The sequence below is a fragment of the Juglans regia genome, chromosome 14 (genome assembly GCF_001411555.2).
Source record: "Juglans regia cultivar Chandler chromosome 14, Walnut 2.0, whole genome shotgun sequence".
In the NCBI taxonomy this organism is placed as follows: domain Eukaryota; kingdom Viridiplantae; phylum Streptophyta; class Magnoliopsida; order Fagales; family Juglandaceae; genus Juglans; species Juglans regia.
Window position 1 is genome coordinate 2,350,430 of NC_049914.1, and position 17,491 is coordinate 2,367,920.

General features: G+C 35.6%; 3 protein-coding genes across 8 annotated transcripts; 1 reads left to right on the forward strand and 2 right to left on the reverse strand.

Annotated features, from left to right (window-relative positions):
* The first annotated feature begins 1,687 nt into the window (after window positions 1–1,687).
* Window positions 1,688–7,911, forward strand: LOC109016602 (COP9 signalosome complex subunit 7-like). 6 transcript variants are annotated; one of them, XM_018999022.2, is made up of 10 exons: window positions 1,688–1,808; window positions 1,900–2,142; window positions 2,473–2,548; window positions 4,208–4,296; window positions 5,013–5,102; window positions 5,604–5,648; window positions 5,727–5,797; window positions 6,172–6,310; window positions 7,194–7,302; window positions 7,567–7,911. In XM_018999022.2, exons 2-9 carry the CDS (start codon window positions 1,984–1,986, stop codon window positions 7,266–7,268), a joined length of 744 nt encoding a protein of 247 aa, XP_018854567.1. In that variant the 5' UTR covers window positions 1,688–1,808; window positions 1,900–1,983; the 3' UTR covers window positions 7,269–7,302; window positions 7,567–7,911. The 6 variants fall into 6 exon arrangements, with proteins under 6 accessions (XP_018854567.1, XP_035541422.1, XP_018854574.1 ...); XM_035685529.1 differs by having other exon boundaries at window positions 1,689–1,808; window positions 7,214–7,302; XM_018999029.2 differs by having other exon boundaries at window positions 1,702–1,808; window positions 7,197–7,302.
* An 862-nt stretch (window positions 7,912–8,773) lies between these two features.
* Window positions 8,774–9,663, reverse strand: LOC109015003 (ethylene-responsive transcription factor 1-like). The gene has a single exon (XM_018997500.2). It carries the CDS (start codon window positions 9,591–9,593, stop codon window positions 8,877–8,879), a length of 717 nt encoding a protein of 238 aa, XP_018853045.1. The 5' UTR covers window positions 9,594–9,663; the 3' UTR covers window positions 8,774–8,876.
* Window positions 9,664–13,869: 4,206 nt separating this feature from the next.
* LOC109014750 (ethylene-responsive transcription factor 13-like) lies at window positions 13,870–14,717 on the reverse strand. Its single transcript, XM_018997255.1, has one exon. The coding sequence runs from the start codon at window positions 14,689–14,691 to the stop codon at window positions 13,870–13,872; it is 822 nt and encodes a 273-aa protein (XP_018852800.1). The 5' UTR covers window positions 14,692–14,717.
* Between the last annotated feature and the right edge of the window lie 2,774 nt (window positions 14,718–17,491).

Here is a 17,491-nt window from a genome sequence, read left to right on the forward strand (position 1 = left end):
TACAAAAAAAAAAAAAGATAAAAAGAGATTTTGATAGTTATTTTATATACAACAAAATAGACAATTGAGTCCTCTAATAAAAAATTTATATTTGAAAGCAAAACACACATTCTATTATATTGATACAACAAAAACTGATTTTTTTAAAAAAATTAAAATTAAAATCCTTTACGAATCAAGTATTGACATGTGAGGCAGTGGGTAAACTCTCACCGGCTTCCAAGAATAACTCAACCTATAATAAAATCAAGAAAAAAACTTCAAGAAGGGTGTTAAGTGGAGATTTATACCATTAAGTGATATTGTGACACGTATATTTTTTATGAAGAGAAAAATAGAATCAATTGCAGGTAATCACCGTCTCTCTCTTTCTTTTATCTCCTCAAGCCGACTGAATAAATTATCCCTCTATTTCTCTCTCTTCTCATGCTATATTTTTTTTCTCACCCCTTAGGTTATTGTGATTTTCGTATTAGAAATGCATGGGATTTTGACAATAGATCCCGAGCATTTCTCCCAATACTGTTTTTAATTTTATTTTTTTTGTTTTACGTAATGATTAAAGAAATGTTTTTTTAATAATATTGTAAATTTTTTTAAATGTTTATGATGATTAGAAAAAATAAATAAAAAAATAAAAAATAAATAAAAAAATGAAATACACTTATCGAGACATTTTTTAGAGACAATTTTTCGATGTTTGCAATGCTGCTCTTTTTTATATTATGAATCTGATGTTGTGATTGTGTTGTTATGATTCTCATTTGCTATATCTCACAGTAACCAAACTAATTTAAAAAAAGCCATAATTGTAACAAATTTGTGTGCTAAACCACTGATGATTCAAATACCAATTAGTTTATAAGATAATTTTAAGGGAGTCATTTATCTTGTGAAAATAAAAGCTATAATTTGGTTAGAAGAAAAGTTGGGTGTTAAATTTGTGTACGAGAATATACTAGCAGATCTTCAAGAATTGGCATAAGAGTATTGGTCACAGATGATAGAAACCATAGTTGAATTAAATGATTATGGAGAGTTACCCAGAATGAGTTGAACCCAACGAGGAAATTATTCAAAAAATAATTAGGAAGGAACTGTCTTAAGCATTTTTGTGAGAGAGAGAGAGAGAGGAGAGGAAGAGATAAGGGGGAAGGAAGAGAGCACAAATGAGGAAATTACGAGATTTGATAACCTACACTCATTTATATTTCTCACTTGTATTGATATTTCTACAAGCAGTATTTTATTGAATACTTAGATCCTATTTGAATATTGAGTTAAGTTGCGATTAATTGAATTTGTTATGAATAATAATGAGTTGAGACGGTGTAGTGAGTTTTATAAGACTCACCTAAGATGAGTTTATATATATTTAAATGTTAAGATAAGTTTAGATATATTTATAAGAAGTTGAAAAAAATTATGGATCCCATATATAAAAAGATATTCAGTTGAAAAAGGTTGTACATTCAAAGTATAAAGAAATTTTGAGTTTAAATAAATTTAGTGATTTGAGAGTTAAGTTTTTTAACTCAACACTTCTATATATATGAGATTTATATTTTACAATCTTTTTCAAATTTTAATAAATATATATAAATACATATTAAATAAACTCCACAAAATTCATTCCATTATCTTAACTAATTATTATTTATTAAAAAATCATCTCAACTCAACGTACAAACAGACCTTTTAGCCAACGAAAAAGAGCGAAGCAGGAGGACAAACCTTGTTGGGGTTGGGCGTCCCTCAAAACCTTCCGAACTTACGTCAACAGCAACTCTCTGCAGTAGCAGTAGTATGTATGGCATTCACTCGGACCCCTTCATTCACCTAGCAATCCTCTTCTCTAAGTTCAAACCCTAACCACTCTCTTTTCTATCTCTTTTACAGACACACGATTATCGTTCGCTGTTTGATTTCAATTTTGTAGAATTAGATTCTTTGCGTGAAAGGGACAAAGCAGAAAAAGAAAAAATGGACATAGAGCAGAAGCAAGCAGACCTCATCGATCACTTTGTGAAGCAAGCGTCGGCTCTCCAGGGTTCAGCCCTCTGTCCCCTCATCGCCGAGGCCACCTCGAATACATCCCTCTTCGCCTTCTCCGAGATTCTCGCCATTCCCTCAGTTCTCCAGGTTTGGGTTTTGCTCTCTGCTCTGTTTGGTTTCCCTAGAAAAGTTGGGAAAAAGATTGGAAATCGTATTTAGTAAATGGATTTTGGAAATTCTGCTTTTCTTTTTCTTAGTTGATACCGATGTTTATGCTTCGTGGATCGAAACATGGCACGGGACTGTATTTTGTTGATTTAATGTAATTTTAAATTTTTATTTTTCGGTGATAGTGGAGTTTTGGAGTTGGCTCTTTTCTTGATATTATTAGGTTGAGTGCCTTGAAGCATCGGGTTATTCAGCACTAATTAAAATCAAATCACCCTTTTTCTTTGTTTTAACTACAAGCTTTTGCAGCTTGAAGGAACTTCAAATTCTGTATACCTCGATGTACTTCGTTTGTTTGCACATGGCACTTGGAGTGATTACAAACGTAAGCATGCTAAGTCTTGCTTCATTTTGGTATCTGTTTTCCTTTTTGTTACTCCCTAATTGTTGGTTTGGTTTATAAGGACATTCATTATTCATTATAATCTGATGTGCTGGCATGGCTACTCGTTGTAGAGCTATTTGCCTGTTCCCTTCTGATCTGTGCTTAATGTTATTGCCTTAAACGTAAGCGGATATCCTCTAGCTATCCTTTTTCTTTTTCTTTTATTTTATTTTCAGTGCCAAATACTTTAGTCTTTTATTTTCATCTCCGAAGTGTATTTGGTGGAAGGCGAGGGTGATATCTCCTTAAGGGGTGGCTAACTTTCTAATGATAACCGGATAAATTATATTTTATTTCTATTTAAGAGACAGCAGTAATGATTTTCTCTTAAAAAGTTGAGTTTACAAAGATGGACAAGTAGTATGGGGTGAAGGGACAGGCTTCCACATTAGGCAGGTTTATTGGTGCTTCTAGTGAGAGGGATGGGAGTTATAAGTACATGTAGAATTCATCAGCTGAATGTTATCCATGGTGGTGAGGTCACATGCAGCATATTTGGTATTCTCAAAAGTTTTGGTAGGTTTACGACTTATATGTATAAGTAATAATTCATCTTTTATTAGTAAGCACAAAAGGTACAACTCAAGTATACATGAAGTATACAAAAGAAACTCTTAATTAGAAGAAGAAGATAAAGTTACAAGAAAATCATGTAAATTTAGCCTATTATAGTCTATGGAGGTAGTCCAAGATAAACGAGTATTGATAAAAAAAAAAAAAAAAAAAAGAAAAGAAAAAAAGAAGAAGAAGTTTTGAGCTCCTCTATCATCCTTTTGCGATCCTCAAAGATTCCATCATTGGTATGTTTATGACTTTAGGGAATGTAACATGTGCGGGGCCATTAAAAAGAAAGAAAAAGGGAATAAACAGCTGACCTTTTTTTACTTGACAGATTATATAAACCAAAGGTGAATTAAGGGCTTCACATCCTGGTTTTGAGAAGTCAGCTTTAAAGTTTTAAATTTTCCTTACTCTTCTAGCTTTCCAATATTCTTTCTGGTGATGCAAATAGTTTCAGTGGGTTTTTCCCCTTAGCTGGAACAGTTGGGCCCTCGGGTGGTTTTCTGGTAGCTTCTGGAGAAAAAAGTTTCAAGTGCTCTTTCCAGAGTCAAATCTGTATTTTTTAGATCCATACATTTGAACCTATGAAATAAATGCTAAAATTTATTACGGATGTGTAGTATTGCAAGTCTCCCATAATGATATCAAAATTAATGATTAGCTGCCTTTACAATCCGAGACAATGATATTTCTTCTCAAGAAACAAATCCCTGATATGTTTGATGATGTGTGCAACCCCTACTGATCCATTAATTTTTGGTCCTACCCTTTTCCCCTTGTACCAGCCAGATGTTGGCTAGAATTCCTCTGAGAATTTAATATAAATAGTGGATCTATAATTGTCCACCTTGACAAAGGGAAACAACATAGTGAATTATGTGGCACTAAACTAACAGAAGCTCATCCAGATGTTGGATAATTACCATGGTAATATTTGTCTTGATTTAAAATGTTTTAACAATTCGCTGCCCTTAAGCCTCACCTTTGAGTCTTGCTTCTGCAATGCATAATTTGATGGAATTTTGTCTATTGTTGTAGGTAATGCTGGATGTCTTCCGCAGTTGGTCCCTGAACAAGTCCTCAAATTGAAGCAACTTACTGTACTTACACTGGCTGAGACAAACAAGGTACTCTTCCTTATATTGTGAATTATTTTCTTTTATTAAATTCTTCCCTTTTTGAACAGGCTAATTTCCTTCCTGGTTGAGTGATAATGGTTACTGCGCCCTTGTTTTGTTTTTCAACAAGCTTAGTAATCTTAAAAGTTTTCTGAAACAGCTGTCAACTTGCAGCCTAATGCAGACAAGTTGATTGTCTAGTATTCCTGGTCTATATAGATAGTTATCAATCAAAGGTTCTATTTGCAAGCAAAATGAATTCTGGTTGCAGTAGATTCTATTGAAATGCAGGAATTGAATTAAATCACGAGAGTTTGGAAATACTGGAATCCTTTCTAATTAAGAAACTTACTCTCTCTCTCTCTCTCTCTAACCTGCAAGTAATAATCATCACCTATGAGAGAAATAAAAGGTTTGTAGTGCTTCATTGCCCTGAACCCAGGGCAGATTTGGCATGTAGGTTTCAGTCACTAATTATATCACATCATTCTTTTACTGAAAACCATGTGGTAAAAGTCGCTACTTTAAAAACTTCTGCGTACATTCTCCCTTTGAACTTCTACCTGTTATATTATACAAGTTTTCCGTGTGCTATTTTGCCTTCTTATTTTATGGGGAAGGCCCATACAGGTCATTGAATAAGTTTTCCCTTCTAGTTGCGTGTTAGTCATCTTCTTCCTCTCATGTCTTTTTATATGAGTCTAATTGTTTGAGTCCTTTCCCAGGTTCTACCCTATGATCAACTAATGCAGGAGTTAGATGTCACAAATGTACGTGAACTGGAAGATTTCCTAATCAACGAGTGCATGTATGCGGTAGGTATTCTTCCTTCTGATTTCCATTTTTCTGTTGCATCCTAATGACCTACTAGGCTACTACAGTGGTGTTTTTTAACTGCTGAGCAAACACAGTCATTTAGTGGGGATGCCAGTTTGTTTGTTTGTTTCTTTTTTTCTTTTTCTGGGGATATTTTTTTTAATGATGTTGGAATATAGCTATTATGTTGTTTGCATAATATAATTCTTTGCACAAACTGCAAATCCTATTATATTGGTCGTTCAATTTTTACTTTAAGCAGCTCATGCCTTTATTATATTTAAAATACAGATTTCTTTGTAATTTAAAAGATGATATGGATGATTAATTGAAGTCCTCTCTTTTTTCTTGCCTGAACACACTTTTCAGTTTGGGTTCTTGGAGGACCTCCCTGCCTTTATTTATTTCTCTTTTGGTTGGGGGGCTACTATAACCTGTAAGATGGAGAAAAAGCATAACGTGAATGTGCTGATTGTTATGTTGGTGTTTATTGCTATTAGGGCATAGTCAGAGGGAAGCTGGATCAGTTGCGCAGATGCTTTGAGGTTTGAACTCATCATCCTCTGCTGTCTTTAAGTTGTTTTTTTTACGAACTTGTTTATTTATTTATTTTTGTATTGCAGGTTCAATTCGCAGCAGGAAGGGATCTAAGACCTGGCCAACTTGGGAGCATGATACATACACTGTCAAACTGGTACATCTTTGGTTCAAATAGCATTTGAATCACTTTTATGCTCTTATTTGGTGGTTCGTCTGATTGCGAAAATGAATCTCCTTTTCTTGAACAATCTCTTTCACATAACTTAGTCCTGCTTTTGTCTTCATCTATAGACCCTGGTTGTCACTTTTAATACATGGAAAATGATACAACTCACTAGTAAGCTGTACTAATCCCATGCTATATGGGTTTTACTTGGTCCTTTTAGCAAATAATGTTGTGTGTGAATATCTAGGGGTATGTTGGCCTTTGCCTCACCTCATGACTTACTAAATTTCTATTCAAGATCATGGTTATTACTGTTGTCAGATTTATCTAATATATATCTATATATCTATGAACATTGATAGGTTGGCTACATCAGATAATCTACTTATGTCTATTCAAGAGAAGATTAAATGGGCTGATAGTATGAGTGAGTTGGACAAAAAACACCGGAAGGAGGTTGAAGATCGGGTAGAAGAAGTAAAGAAGTCCCTTTCACTCAAGGTCAGTTGAATCTAGTTTTACATTTTGAATTGTCTTCATTACTTACGCTACATCTAAATGCTAAAGTAGGGCATCCCATGGAAATGAAATTGTCTTCAAAAATTTATTCATTCCATTTTGTAAACCCATTTTCATCTGTAGGAGCTTTATGTGCATTTATTATTAAGTTTTGAACAAGTAAAATGGGTCACTGATAGAGAGGGAAGGGGGCGGGGGGGACCAATTTGACCTAGACCAAATATCGATAACCGGTCATGGGATATGATGTCAGACTGTACTTACTAATAAATAAAAAAGGAAAATACAGCCAATCGATTTAATTAGCAATAGAACTTGCTATTTATACTCCAATCCTGAACAAAACCAACAAAAGGGACTTAAAACTTGAGAGAGTTAAATTAAAAGTTTTAACGAAATGGAACGATTGCTTTGTAGCTTGGCCCTTGGTGTAGTTCTAGAACTTGTCATAGAAATTATAAATGGTTGCTGATGGGGAGTAAGAAGAGCCGTGGACATTGAAATTGAATAGGTTTGTAATTGCAATATTGTTCGAACTGAGGTATGCCATTGTAATTAGTCCACGTTGCTTTTATTTTTGTTAAGTTTTGTACCCTCTTTCTGTAAGCTTGAGGGGGCGTCACAAGTCAAAACACTTGGTCCCATGCTCTTAAGGTTTTGAAGCATGAATTTCCTTAAAAATATCATTACGTTACTTATAAAAAAAATATTTATCATTACTTCATAAAAGTCGCAACCCTATGGTTCTGTACAACTCCATATCTTTTATGATATGCTCCTTTAGATCTCCTGTAACCACAATGTATTAGATTAGTGTTTATGTTTGGGATATGTTGGTCGATGTGTCTTACTTACATTGTGGCAGAAGTTACAAACTGTAAGCAGGCCGACATTGACTTCCGAGGGCATGAGGAGATCTACTCTGAACCTGGTGGAGTGATGGACTATGAGGAAGACCGAAGTCGTCCTAAGCGGTAATTTAATACACTTTTACATTTTTCAGTGATTCTGCATATATGAATCCAGCTCAGAGTTTTGATCTGATGTTGTGTTTACACACTTGTTTCAATTATCGATTGATTTACCACCAAATTCCAATGGACAGGTCACCTTTTTATGTATTCCATGCATAATTCTCAGTAATATATATATATGCAAAAGTTGCATAATATTTATTGATTTGCATCATTAATTTTGCCAAAAAAAAAATACTGGTTGATCAACGACTAAATATGCAGGAGACTCCGATAGCTGGAAGGCGGGGATGGTGGGGCCGCATGGGATTGTCGTTTAGGCTACTTGCTCAATTTTTTCAGTTCATGGAATTCCAGCAACGGACGATTCTGCTTTGGTGGGGGCTATGATCCGTAGTAAAATTGTAGTCATCGTTTTAAACTTTATATATTTTTATTCTTATCAAAATCTTTGACTCATATTTTGAAATTAATTAGCTCGTATTCCTGAGTTGGAAAAGAAAGAGAGCAGATGTACGTGGTGGTGCGGTTCATCTTTTTTTTTTTTTTTAATGTAATATGATCATTTGTACTTGTTGATCTTGTTATTAAATCTGTCTTGTGATGAAATAGCTGCCTATACTAGTACTATATTCAGATTTATCTGGCACCATAGTTTTATGGTTGCTGTCCATCTAACTTGCTGGATCTAAATTGCTATTTTTCGAACCCAAATCTTATTATTATTATTTTAATTTTTGAATTTTCTTTTAGAGGAAAAATCAGTTAAAGAAGTCAATACTTTATTTAAAAAAAATGCAAAAGTTTGAAAAAAAAAAAAAGATATAAAATTTAACGACGGTCAAGAAGGGTTGTCGTGCAAGCTATCATTTTCCTTCATCATTGTGGGTGACAACGTACCGTACGTGCCTTTGAAGTTTTCATCGCTTTCTTTTGGATATAAAGGGAAAGGAATATGATTCCCATGTTGGCTGGTTGACCATATATGTCCCGGCCCCAATCTTAGCCAAGTGGCGCCAACGTGTGTCGACCGTATTTCATCATCATCTCTGACTAAATATACTTTGACCAACCAAAACCATAAATGTGCTGTAGTTTTATTGATCGAATCCACCCGTGGGCAGCCCAAAGTGGTAAGGCATAAGTTTCTTGTTATGGGTTTTGATTCTTCTTGGGATCAAATAGCGATTTAAGTGAGAGATCATGATGATAGATTGTTGTGCTAGTCTTTCCGAAAGTTTTAAGTTCTATTGATGAGAGTTTTGAGGGTTCTGTTGTGGTGTGATTTTCCGTCATATAAAAAAAAAAGAAAAAAAAGAAGTTAAAAAAAAAAAAGTTTATTGATCGATCAATCAAATAACAGTAACGAGGTTGCAACTCGAAATTCTATTTGCGAGTTCTAAAGAGGTTTTATTAAAGAAAAAAACATATACAAAAAGAAGTAACAATGATTAATTTAAATCTCCACCCATCCGGTCAGATGTCTTGCGCGCATGCCTAACTAGCAAGGATGATGGGCTCTCAAATGTCTCGACTAACAAAGTATGAGAAACAGTCGCACCAACCAAAAATATCTAAAATGGAGTGCCAATAAATTTGTTCCTTTTCAGCTTAGGCTCCTGAGAGCCATCGCATGATTCTGACAGAGTCAATGGCTTCCGCAAGCTTCGTTTGGTGGTCACTTTGATCGGCTTCCAATCATGGGAGCCAATAAGGTGAGGAAAATTGAGCTTTGCTTTTGAGCCGCGCATTTTAAAGGCGGCTTGATCATAAGCCAAAGCCGCATCCTCGGCACTCTCGTATGTCCCTAGCCACATTCTGGCGCCGTTCTTTGCCGGATCCCTTATCTCTGCCGCATATGTCCCCCACGGCCTCCTCCTCACTCCCCTAAATTGCAACTCAGTTCTCGGAACCTGAGGCTCTTGATTATTGATGGATAAATGAGTACTCATATCTGTTCCCATTATTTTATCGTAATTAGTCTGCACCAACGGATCAGCGTGACCTCCAACATCGATTGCATCGCGTAAAGAACCGTAAACGACCTTGTCGTCCGTCCCATCCATTTTCAATGGCAAGTCACCCCAGCTCTCCTTTAGAAAGAGACTACTACTACTGCTAAAGCTTGAGCTCCGACAATACAACGATGCCTCCTTATTCTCGTAAACTTTTGCAGAAACTGATGTAGCAGTACTTTCATCATCATGTATATCATTGTCTACAAGATTTTGCCATATCGACTCTAAAACAGCAAAGTCGGAGTACTCCGAGATTATACTTTCTCCGAACATGTTGAATCTAGCTAGCGGGAATTGATCGATGAAGATTTCTCAAGCGGATCACCGTGCGTGTTTCTGGAGGGTTTTTTTGCAACTTTGCAATTGGACTTCGACAAGGACGTGTAATATGCATGATAGACAAATATATATGTGTATATATATATATATATATATATATATATATAGGTTCTAGAGGTTTTGTGTTTTTTTAGCTGATATCTCTTCGCAATTCTATGAAGTTTCCTTTTTCATTAAATATATATTATAGTCATGTGTTTTTCATGTCTGAAATAGTACTTCTTTGTTCGGCATGACTTGATATCTGGTTGGTTCGTTTATTTGTTTATTCTCTTCAATCTTAAAGGGGAGGAAGGATTGGTCGGAACAAAACTATTAGTTTAAAACAATGATGTCTTGGAACAAGAGAACTTTTTTGTATGTATCTTATCCATTGAGAATCATTGACGATTTATTTGTACGTAACGGCTGCAGGAAAACCAAGCTATAAATTAACAACAAAAGGTCATTGGGTCGTCCATCCCGGCCCTCATCATTGAATTCATGAATTCTATTCCTTTTATACTTTCATAATTTCTTTTGAGAAATATATTATAAATATATATATTCTTAATTTAAATAAATACATATATATGGATAATTACGAGATCAGATCAGTCACGTACAATATTCAAATAATCAGATCAGTCACGTACAATATTCAAAGTACATATATAATTTATATTTTCGTTTTGAAGAATGTAGATCTTATTTACATAATTATAATCAAATTAACCTAAGCATAGCATGAATATATAAATAGAAATCGATAAATATCAAAATTATAAACGACATGATCATACTGTATATAATTAATACTTCTTGTTTTATTGGGACAATAATCATATATACAAGTACTCTTAAATGTACAAGTCTTACCCATATCTTTTATAAAAATTGGGATCTTACCATGGAAAAATTTGTTTTAAAAAAGTGGACCATGTCATGAAAACGTATGAAAAAACACACATTTTATAGTGTGATTCACTTTTTTATAAAAGACCCGAGTATTGTACTTTTGAGATTTGTTGTTAGTATTAGGGTTTGTTTGGATACTAATAATAGTGAATAATATCAATTTTAAATTATTTGTAAATAATAATGAAATATTTTATAAATAATAATGAATTATTTATAAATAATAATAAAATAATATGAAAATATCTGAAGATAATTGTGATTACAAACATGCTTTTGGGAATATATATATATAGAAAAATCCTTGTTACAAGCACCTAGTGTAAATGATGTGCAAACGGGAGTGACGTGGAGACACTTGATGAGAGAGATCGAGCTGATCGATGAGAGAGAACTGAGGAGAGAGAGATCGAGCTGATGAGAGAGACGACCCGAAGAGCGAGAGATAGAGAGAGTTGATGAGGGAGCTAATGAGAGAGAATATGTACGTTTAAAGAAAGAATAAATAATTTATTTTAAATCTGATATGACATAAACGACTATATGCCAATTATATATATCTACCGACTATATATGTGTGTATGGAAGGTTGAAATTTGGATATTACTGTAGTGCGTTGGCGGAGTCAGAGCTGTTTTTTCAAAGGCATGCATGGGCGGCGAGAGATGGCCGTACTTATTCGGAACCACTGGGACAAATACAATCAATGAAGCGCAAGCATTCACACATAGAATGCATGCGGATTTCGTGCTGATCTTTTACCATATTCCTTTTTTCTTCTTTCCGAGTTCCCATGCACAAATTACAATACACGCAAAGTAGGTGAAGGATGCCATTGCGCGCCCCCCCACACACACATTGTGTAATCCGTAGCTTTAAACATTGATCTAAAGTAACACACGCGCATGAAATAAATTTTTTATTCTTTTTCTTTTTGCTACGCGGAAATGCATGCATGCATGTTTTTTTTTTAATGAAAATAGACTCATATTTTATTAATGAATCGAAGTTATAAATGTGACTTATCAATATAATAAAAAATTCAGATTATAAGTCAAACTACGCATCAGTTCTGAAACTTCCTCACACATAAATTTTTTTGTGACAGATTTTATCTTGACTTCTCAACAAACTCTCTTTTAATAGATAAAGCACTTTGTAAAACAGGACTTGAAGACCCCCTCTATCCTCCTAAAGAGGAAAAGTATGGGACACAACTATAGACACTAAATCCAATAGCCTATTGCTATTTTATTAAATACTAAAATAAACAAAAAATTACACATAAAACCCATTAATAACTAAACAACTACTAACTTACAACTAAACTACAGAACCACAAGTACTGATGTGATCCTGGACGTCACACCTACCACAAGCATCTGCATCTCGAGTCCTGACGGCACGAGCACCCAGCTCATGCATGGACAAAACAGCCTCCACTGCACAAGCAGCACCTATGCGCGAGCACTGGCCGTACGATCCCTTGTTGTGACATCGCCCACCACTCTCGAATAGCTCTTGCCTCAAATTGTGCCCGATCCAAAGGCTCAACACCTCACTCGGGTCAACAAAAGAACAGAAAAACAAAAAAATAAACACCAGCAAAACATTGAAAACAGAACAAATAGAAAAACAAAATGGATGAACAGTGCACGATGCGTCGACAGTGGTGCGTGCAGGGCACTGGTCACTCGAGGAGGAAAGCCGATGGTTAATCTTGGAAGCCCCGGAGTCATGGAGTCCACAGAAGTTGAGCGTGGTGTCGGCAGAGGTCTCCTCGGAGGCGAGTGATGGCCACGTGCCGATAGATCCAGAAACTTTATCCCGCGCATGCGGGCTACGCTCCACTCTGATGGATGCTGGATTTGGTAGTCTTGAAGATCGGCGGCTCCGCCGGGCGTCATATATAACTTTCATATGAGAGTGCTATATCTAAAAAAATAGTCCATAAAAGTATTAATATGATTTTATATGATACGTTAGATCTGTTTTATAATAAAAATAATTTAACTATTATTTGACATAATACATCAAATTACATCAATTTTTTTAATTTACTTTTGTATAGTTAAAATATTTCTCATTCCCATATACCTTTTGCTAAGCCTAAGACACAAATTAACAGTACTTCAGGTCAAAACTCGATCATGCATATTGACAAACAAGTTGTTCTAAGTACCTAAACATATAGCTTTTCTTTTGAGAAATGATATTTGTGGTCGTGAAATGCGTAAGTATCGCATAATCCCTTTAAAAAAATGAATAAATACTAGATTTATACGAAAAAAAAAATTTAATAATGAAACCCACTCCCTTTTAAAATAATTGTACAACGCTTGCACACTTCACGACTGTATGTAGGATTACTCTTTTTTTTTCCCGTTTGCAAATATATGTTTTGTATACATATTCGAACAATCATCCAAATTTCAACTTCTTCTCTTGAGAAATTCTCATGCTAGCTAGCTAGCTAGCTCGTTAATTTATTTTTCCCTTAAATAGCTGATCAATACATAATGAACTACTTTTTTCTTTTTATATTGGACAAATGGATAAGATAGTACTTGAGATGATGATAGTACATCTCATCCGTTTATTTATTTTTTTACAAAAATGTAAATCCATGCAACTCCAATTTTAAAACGGAAAGAGTTTAAATATAATAACAGATAGCCAGAACACACATTAGCCTGTTAGGATATGTGGGATTAGGAACCCACGTTATCGACCTTTGATATATATATATATAAGAAATAATTTAGCTATAATTAGATTATATAAAAGTAAACTCATAATTTGACGTCGTTTAATGTGATATATCAGATTGTAAAATTACTTTTATTATAAAGTAGATATAACGGATCACATAAAGACATGTCAGTTTTTAGATTCATTTTTGTACTTGTAATCTCTTTGTGTCTGTAATATTTTTCTATATATATATTGTTGCTTATTAGGTTCATTATAATTACTCCAATATTATGGTTGTCAAATTAGAAAAAGGAATACAAAATTAAGCTTAATTTTGAAAACCACCAATTCGACCAACAACATTAACTTAAAAGTGATGATCGAACTTCAAAGTTTGGGATAAATTTCCAGAAACAAACATGTATTTAAACTTTTGTTTCAAATTCTGAGCAACTTAATTCATCTTTAATTTATAAGAAATTGTGTAATATCAAAGGAGAATTACTTGATGTACTCAGAAATCTGCTTAATTAATCGAAACATGGAGTTACAAGCATGGATTATTTTTTCTTACATATAGATATCATTAGGAAGATGCAAAAACGTATTTGCGAAGTCATTATATATTCAAGTGATCTAAAGGCAACGGCCATGACCATGTAACTGATTCTTCAAGTTCATCATCAACGACCGACGAGCTCCTGCATGAACTTTCTATAAGCTGATCACTTGAATCCTCTAATATTAGAGCCGTCGAGCCACCTCTTCTGATCTTGCTTCGCTTGGGCTTCGGAGAGACTGTATCCGACGATGTCGATGAAGGTTCCAACGAACGGCGTTTTGGGGTCACTCTGATCGGCTCCCAGTTATCTGAACCGATCAAGTGTGGAAAGTTGAGCTTAGCTTTGGAGCCGCGCATCTTAAAGGCGGCCCGGTCATAAGCCAACGCCGCGTCCTCGGGACTCTCGTATGTCCCTAGCCACACCCTCACGCCGTTCTTCTTCGGGTCCCTTATCTCCGCGGCATATTTTCCCCACGGTCTCCTCCTCACTCCCCTAAAACGCGGCACTTGACAATCCCGCGCAACCGCCACTTCCGAATGCTCCATAATTTGCGCCGTCACTGCAACTCCATTCTTCGGAGCCCATCCGAAGTTCACGGCATCAGGCAGAGGACCGTAAACGTCGGCGTTGTCCGCTTTCAACGGCAATGAACCAGTACCAGTACCCCAAGTCTCGTGAAGACAAACGTCACTACAAACCACGTTAGCATTGTCGAAACCCATTGCCGAGTAAAAAGTACTCCCAGTGGGTTCGAAATCGCCAAGAAGATACCTTCGAACGGATTCGAGGACAGCCAAGTCGGAATCCATCGGGCCCTGCTCTGTCCTACACTGATTATATTTGTAAAGTTCGTGCTTCTTGAGCTCGTACAGATTCATCGTGAAGAAGCTTGTGGCCTTGAAGTACTGTGTCGGCGATTGTTTGTGGGAATTATCGCTTGCGGGAGTTCAAGATTTATAGAGAAGAGAGTTTCAGACGTTGACGTGGTACTTCGTGCGCTTGGGAATGATACCTAATATTATATTATTTTCTTTTCCTCTTCCGAAAGCTCTTACAAGTTGCGTACGGTGGTTTTTATCACATGGAACATATTTATTCCGATTAATTATTTTTTATTTATTTTTTTAATTTTCTTGCTCATTTATTTTATTCTTTATTTTTTTAAAAAAATTTAAAAAATAAACATTTGATTCGCTTTATTCATTATTTTAATTGTTTGATACTTTCTGTTTTTAGAAGGTGATATTAATTAATTATTGCCTAATAAGACCAATATTGCTCCACGCCAGATGTGTCCATGTATTGTCACTACCATGTGGGATTAGTTTAAACAAATTAATTATTAACAAAATGATACACAACGCTTCATTAACTTGTCCTTTTAGCTCGGTTTGGATTCAAAGTTAATTTCAATCCATTTCATTTCATCTCATTTCACTATTATAATTTTCATAAATTTTTATATAAAATACAATAAATAATTCAATTTTTTTAAATTTTAAAATAATAATAATATTAAAAAATAATATTATAACAATATTTTATTCAATTTTTAACTTTCATCTCAACTCATCTTATCTCAACTCACTATCCAAACCTAACCTTAATGATGTGAATTATTATCCTTATTTAATTATCATTTTTGACTTTCTGTGTTTAGAATTTCACTATAGATATTGTAATTATTTGTAGAGAAATAATATTTATAATCTTAAGATGTACAAGTTCACTACAAGAAATCAGGCATTTTCTAATGATTTTAAAATCGCTATAAAAAAAATCGCCGCAATTTGTTCTTATTTGTGACGATTTTTGGTTTGTCACTGAAATTCAACGGAATATATGAGAAAAGTTGATGCTGAAATTACTATTGACTTATTTGCGGCGATTTTTTACATGTTGCGCTGATTTATTGTCGTCGGATTTGACTGTAGTGGAATTTTAGTTGCGAGGAATAGGAAACTCACCACAATAGATACTTTTGCGGCGAGTTAACCTTATTAGTGGTGAATATAAAGCGCCGAAAAAAGTTTTCTTGAGAATTCGCCAGGAGACTATTTCCGGCGAATCTTTAGTCGCTGGAAATAAGCAATTCCAACAATTTTAAAGCCATCGAAATTACTATTTATTTATTTGCGATGAGTTATATAGCTTTTGCGGCGAGTTAATATTGCCGTAAAAGATATTAAAATTAAAACCCCGCGTTTCTTTTCTTCTTTTCCCTCTCCATTCTGTCTTCCCAATCCCTCTTCTCCCTTAACCCACGCTGTCGCGCACAGCTTGTCGCCACCATGCCACTGCCACATCACTTCGACGACCACCCCTCCTTCTCCCCCAGCCCCCACGCCGATCTCTTTCATTTTTCCCCGAATATGGCCTCGTCTCTCTCTCTCTCTCTCATTTCTATACATCGTCACTGCTAGGGGCGTCGTTCGCCACCACTCACACCTCGATGCCCGTCGCCAGTACTCCGTCGGAGCCCCTTCTCCTCCACGCCTAGCCCAGCAGCCCGAGGTCCTCCCTCTCTACCTTGCTCCGTTCACAATCAGCAATCACCAAGCTTCCACCAACAGTCGTGATACCCCTCGGTCTCTCCCTCATCTCTCTGTTCCGCTCATCTCACGGCCGCCAGCCATCATCCACGACAAACCACCACCCTTCACCGTTCACAAAAATAGGCCCCATTTTGGATCCCAACCCAACACCTCCCTCAACCCCTTTGCTTTCACAGCCCTAAGCCGACCCCTCATAGCAGCAACCCTCATGACACAGCCACAGGTTTCTCCACGTAGGGCCCACTACCCACCACTGCTCAGCCACTTCAGACCACTGGGGGCTTCTCCTCCGCATCTAGCACTGCCCTAGCATTGCCAAACTCGGCCTTCAATTTATGGTATAAACCCCTGTCTCCTTATCTCAAGGAAAATTATGTTTATATGATTGAATGGCATTATGTTTGCATAATTGGACATATTTGTATATATTCACTACGTTGATTATGGTAGACTTAGAAGAAGTTATGTGTGGTTGGGATTGTAATGGAGTTGGAGGTGAAGTATAAAGATTGTGAAATTTGAGATTTGTGTTATTTGTTCTGTGTGGAGTTTAATTGGACCTTGTTTTGAGTTCAAGTGAATTCTAGTCTTCTAAAATTTTGTTTTATGTGTGAAATTGTTTCATGAGGCCTCACCTGTGTGATGTGGTCAAACATGATAAACTTGCATGGATACTTATATAACTTACCACATCCACACGTCTGTTTATGTGATTGAGAGTTTCTGCTTGCAAATATCAACATATCTTTTATTTACATTTGATATTCTCTCAGCATTCAAGTAAAATTTATTTTGCTACTCTCCAAAATGTTGCTTGAAATAATGCAGTTTATAAATGAAAGTTTTTAATATCCATACTTGCAAAATGATTATCATTGTTATATGGCCAACTCCCATTGACCTTGAAAAATCTAAAAAGACCATTCGAAAGGTACTAGTGCTAATCATAACAGAACTGCATGTTTCTTGAACCTTACATACTTAGTTTGTGTTGTAATGTAGATACAGTATTTTTTAGCGGGGTAGACATCCCCCCATCTGCAATGATGATGTAGAAGTAGAACTACCTGAGGTGGAAGTCCCAATCCCTCTATTGTCTGGTGCTACATTGTGTTGTCTTCTT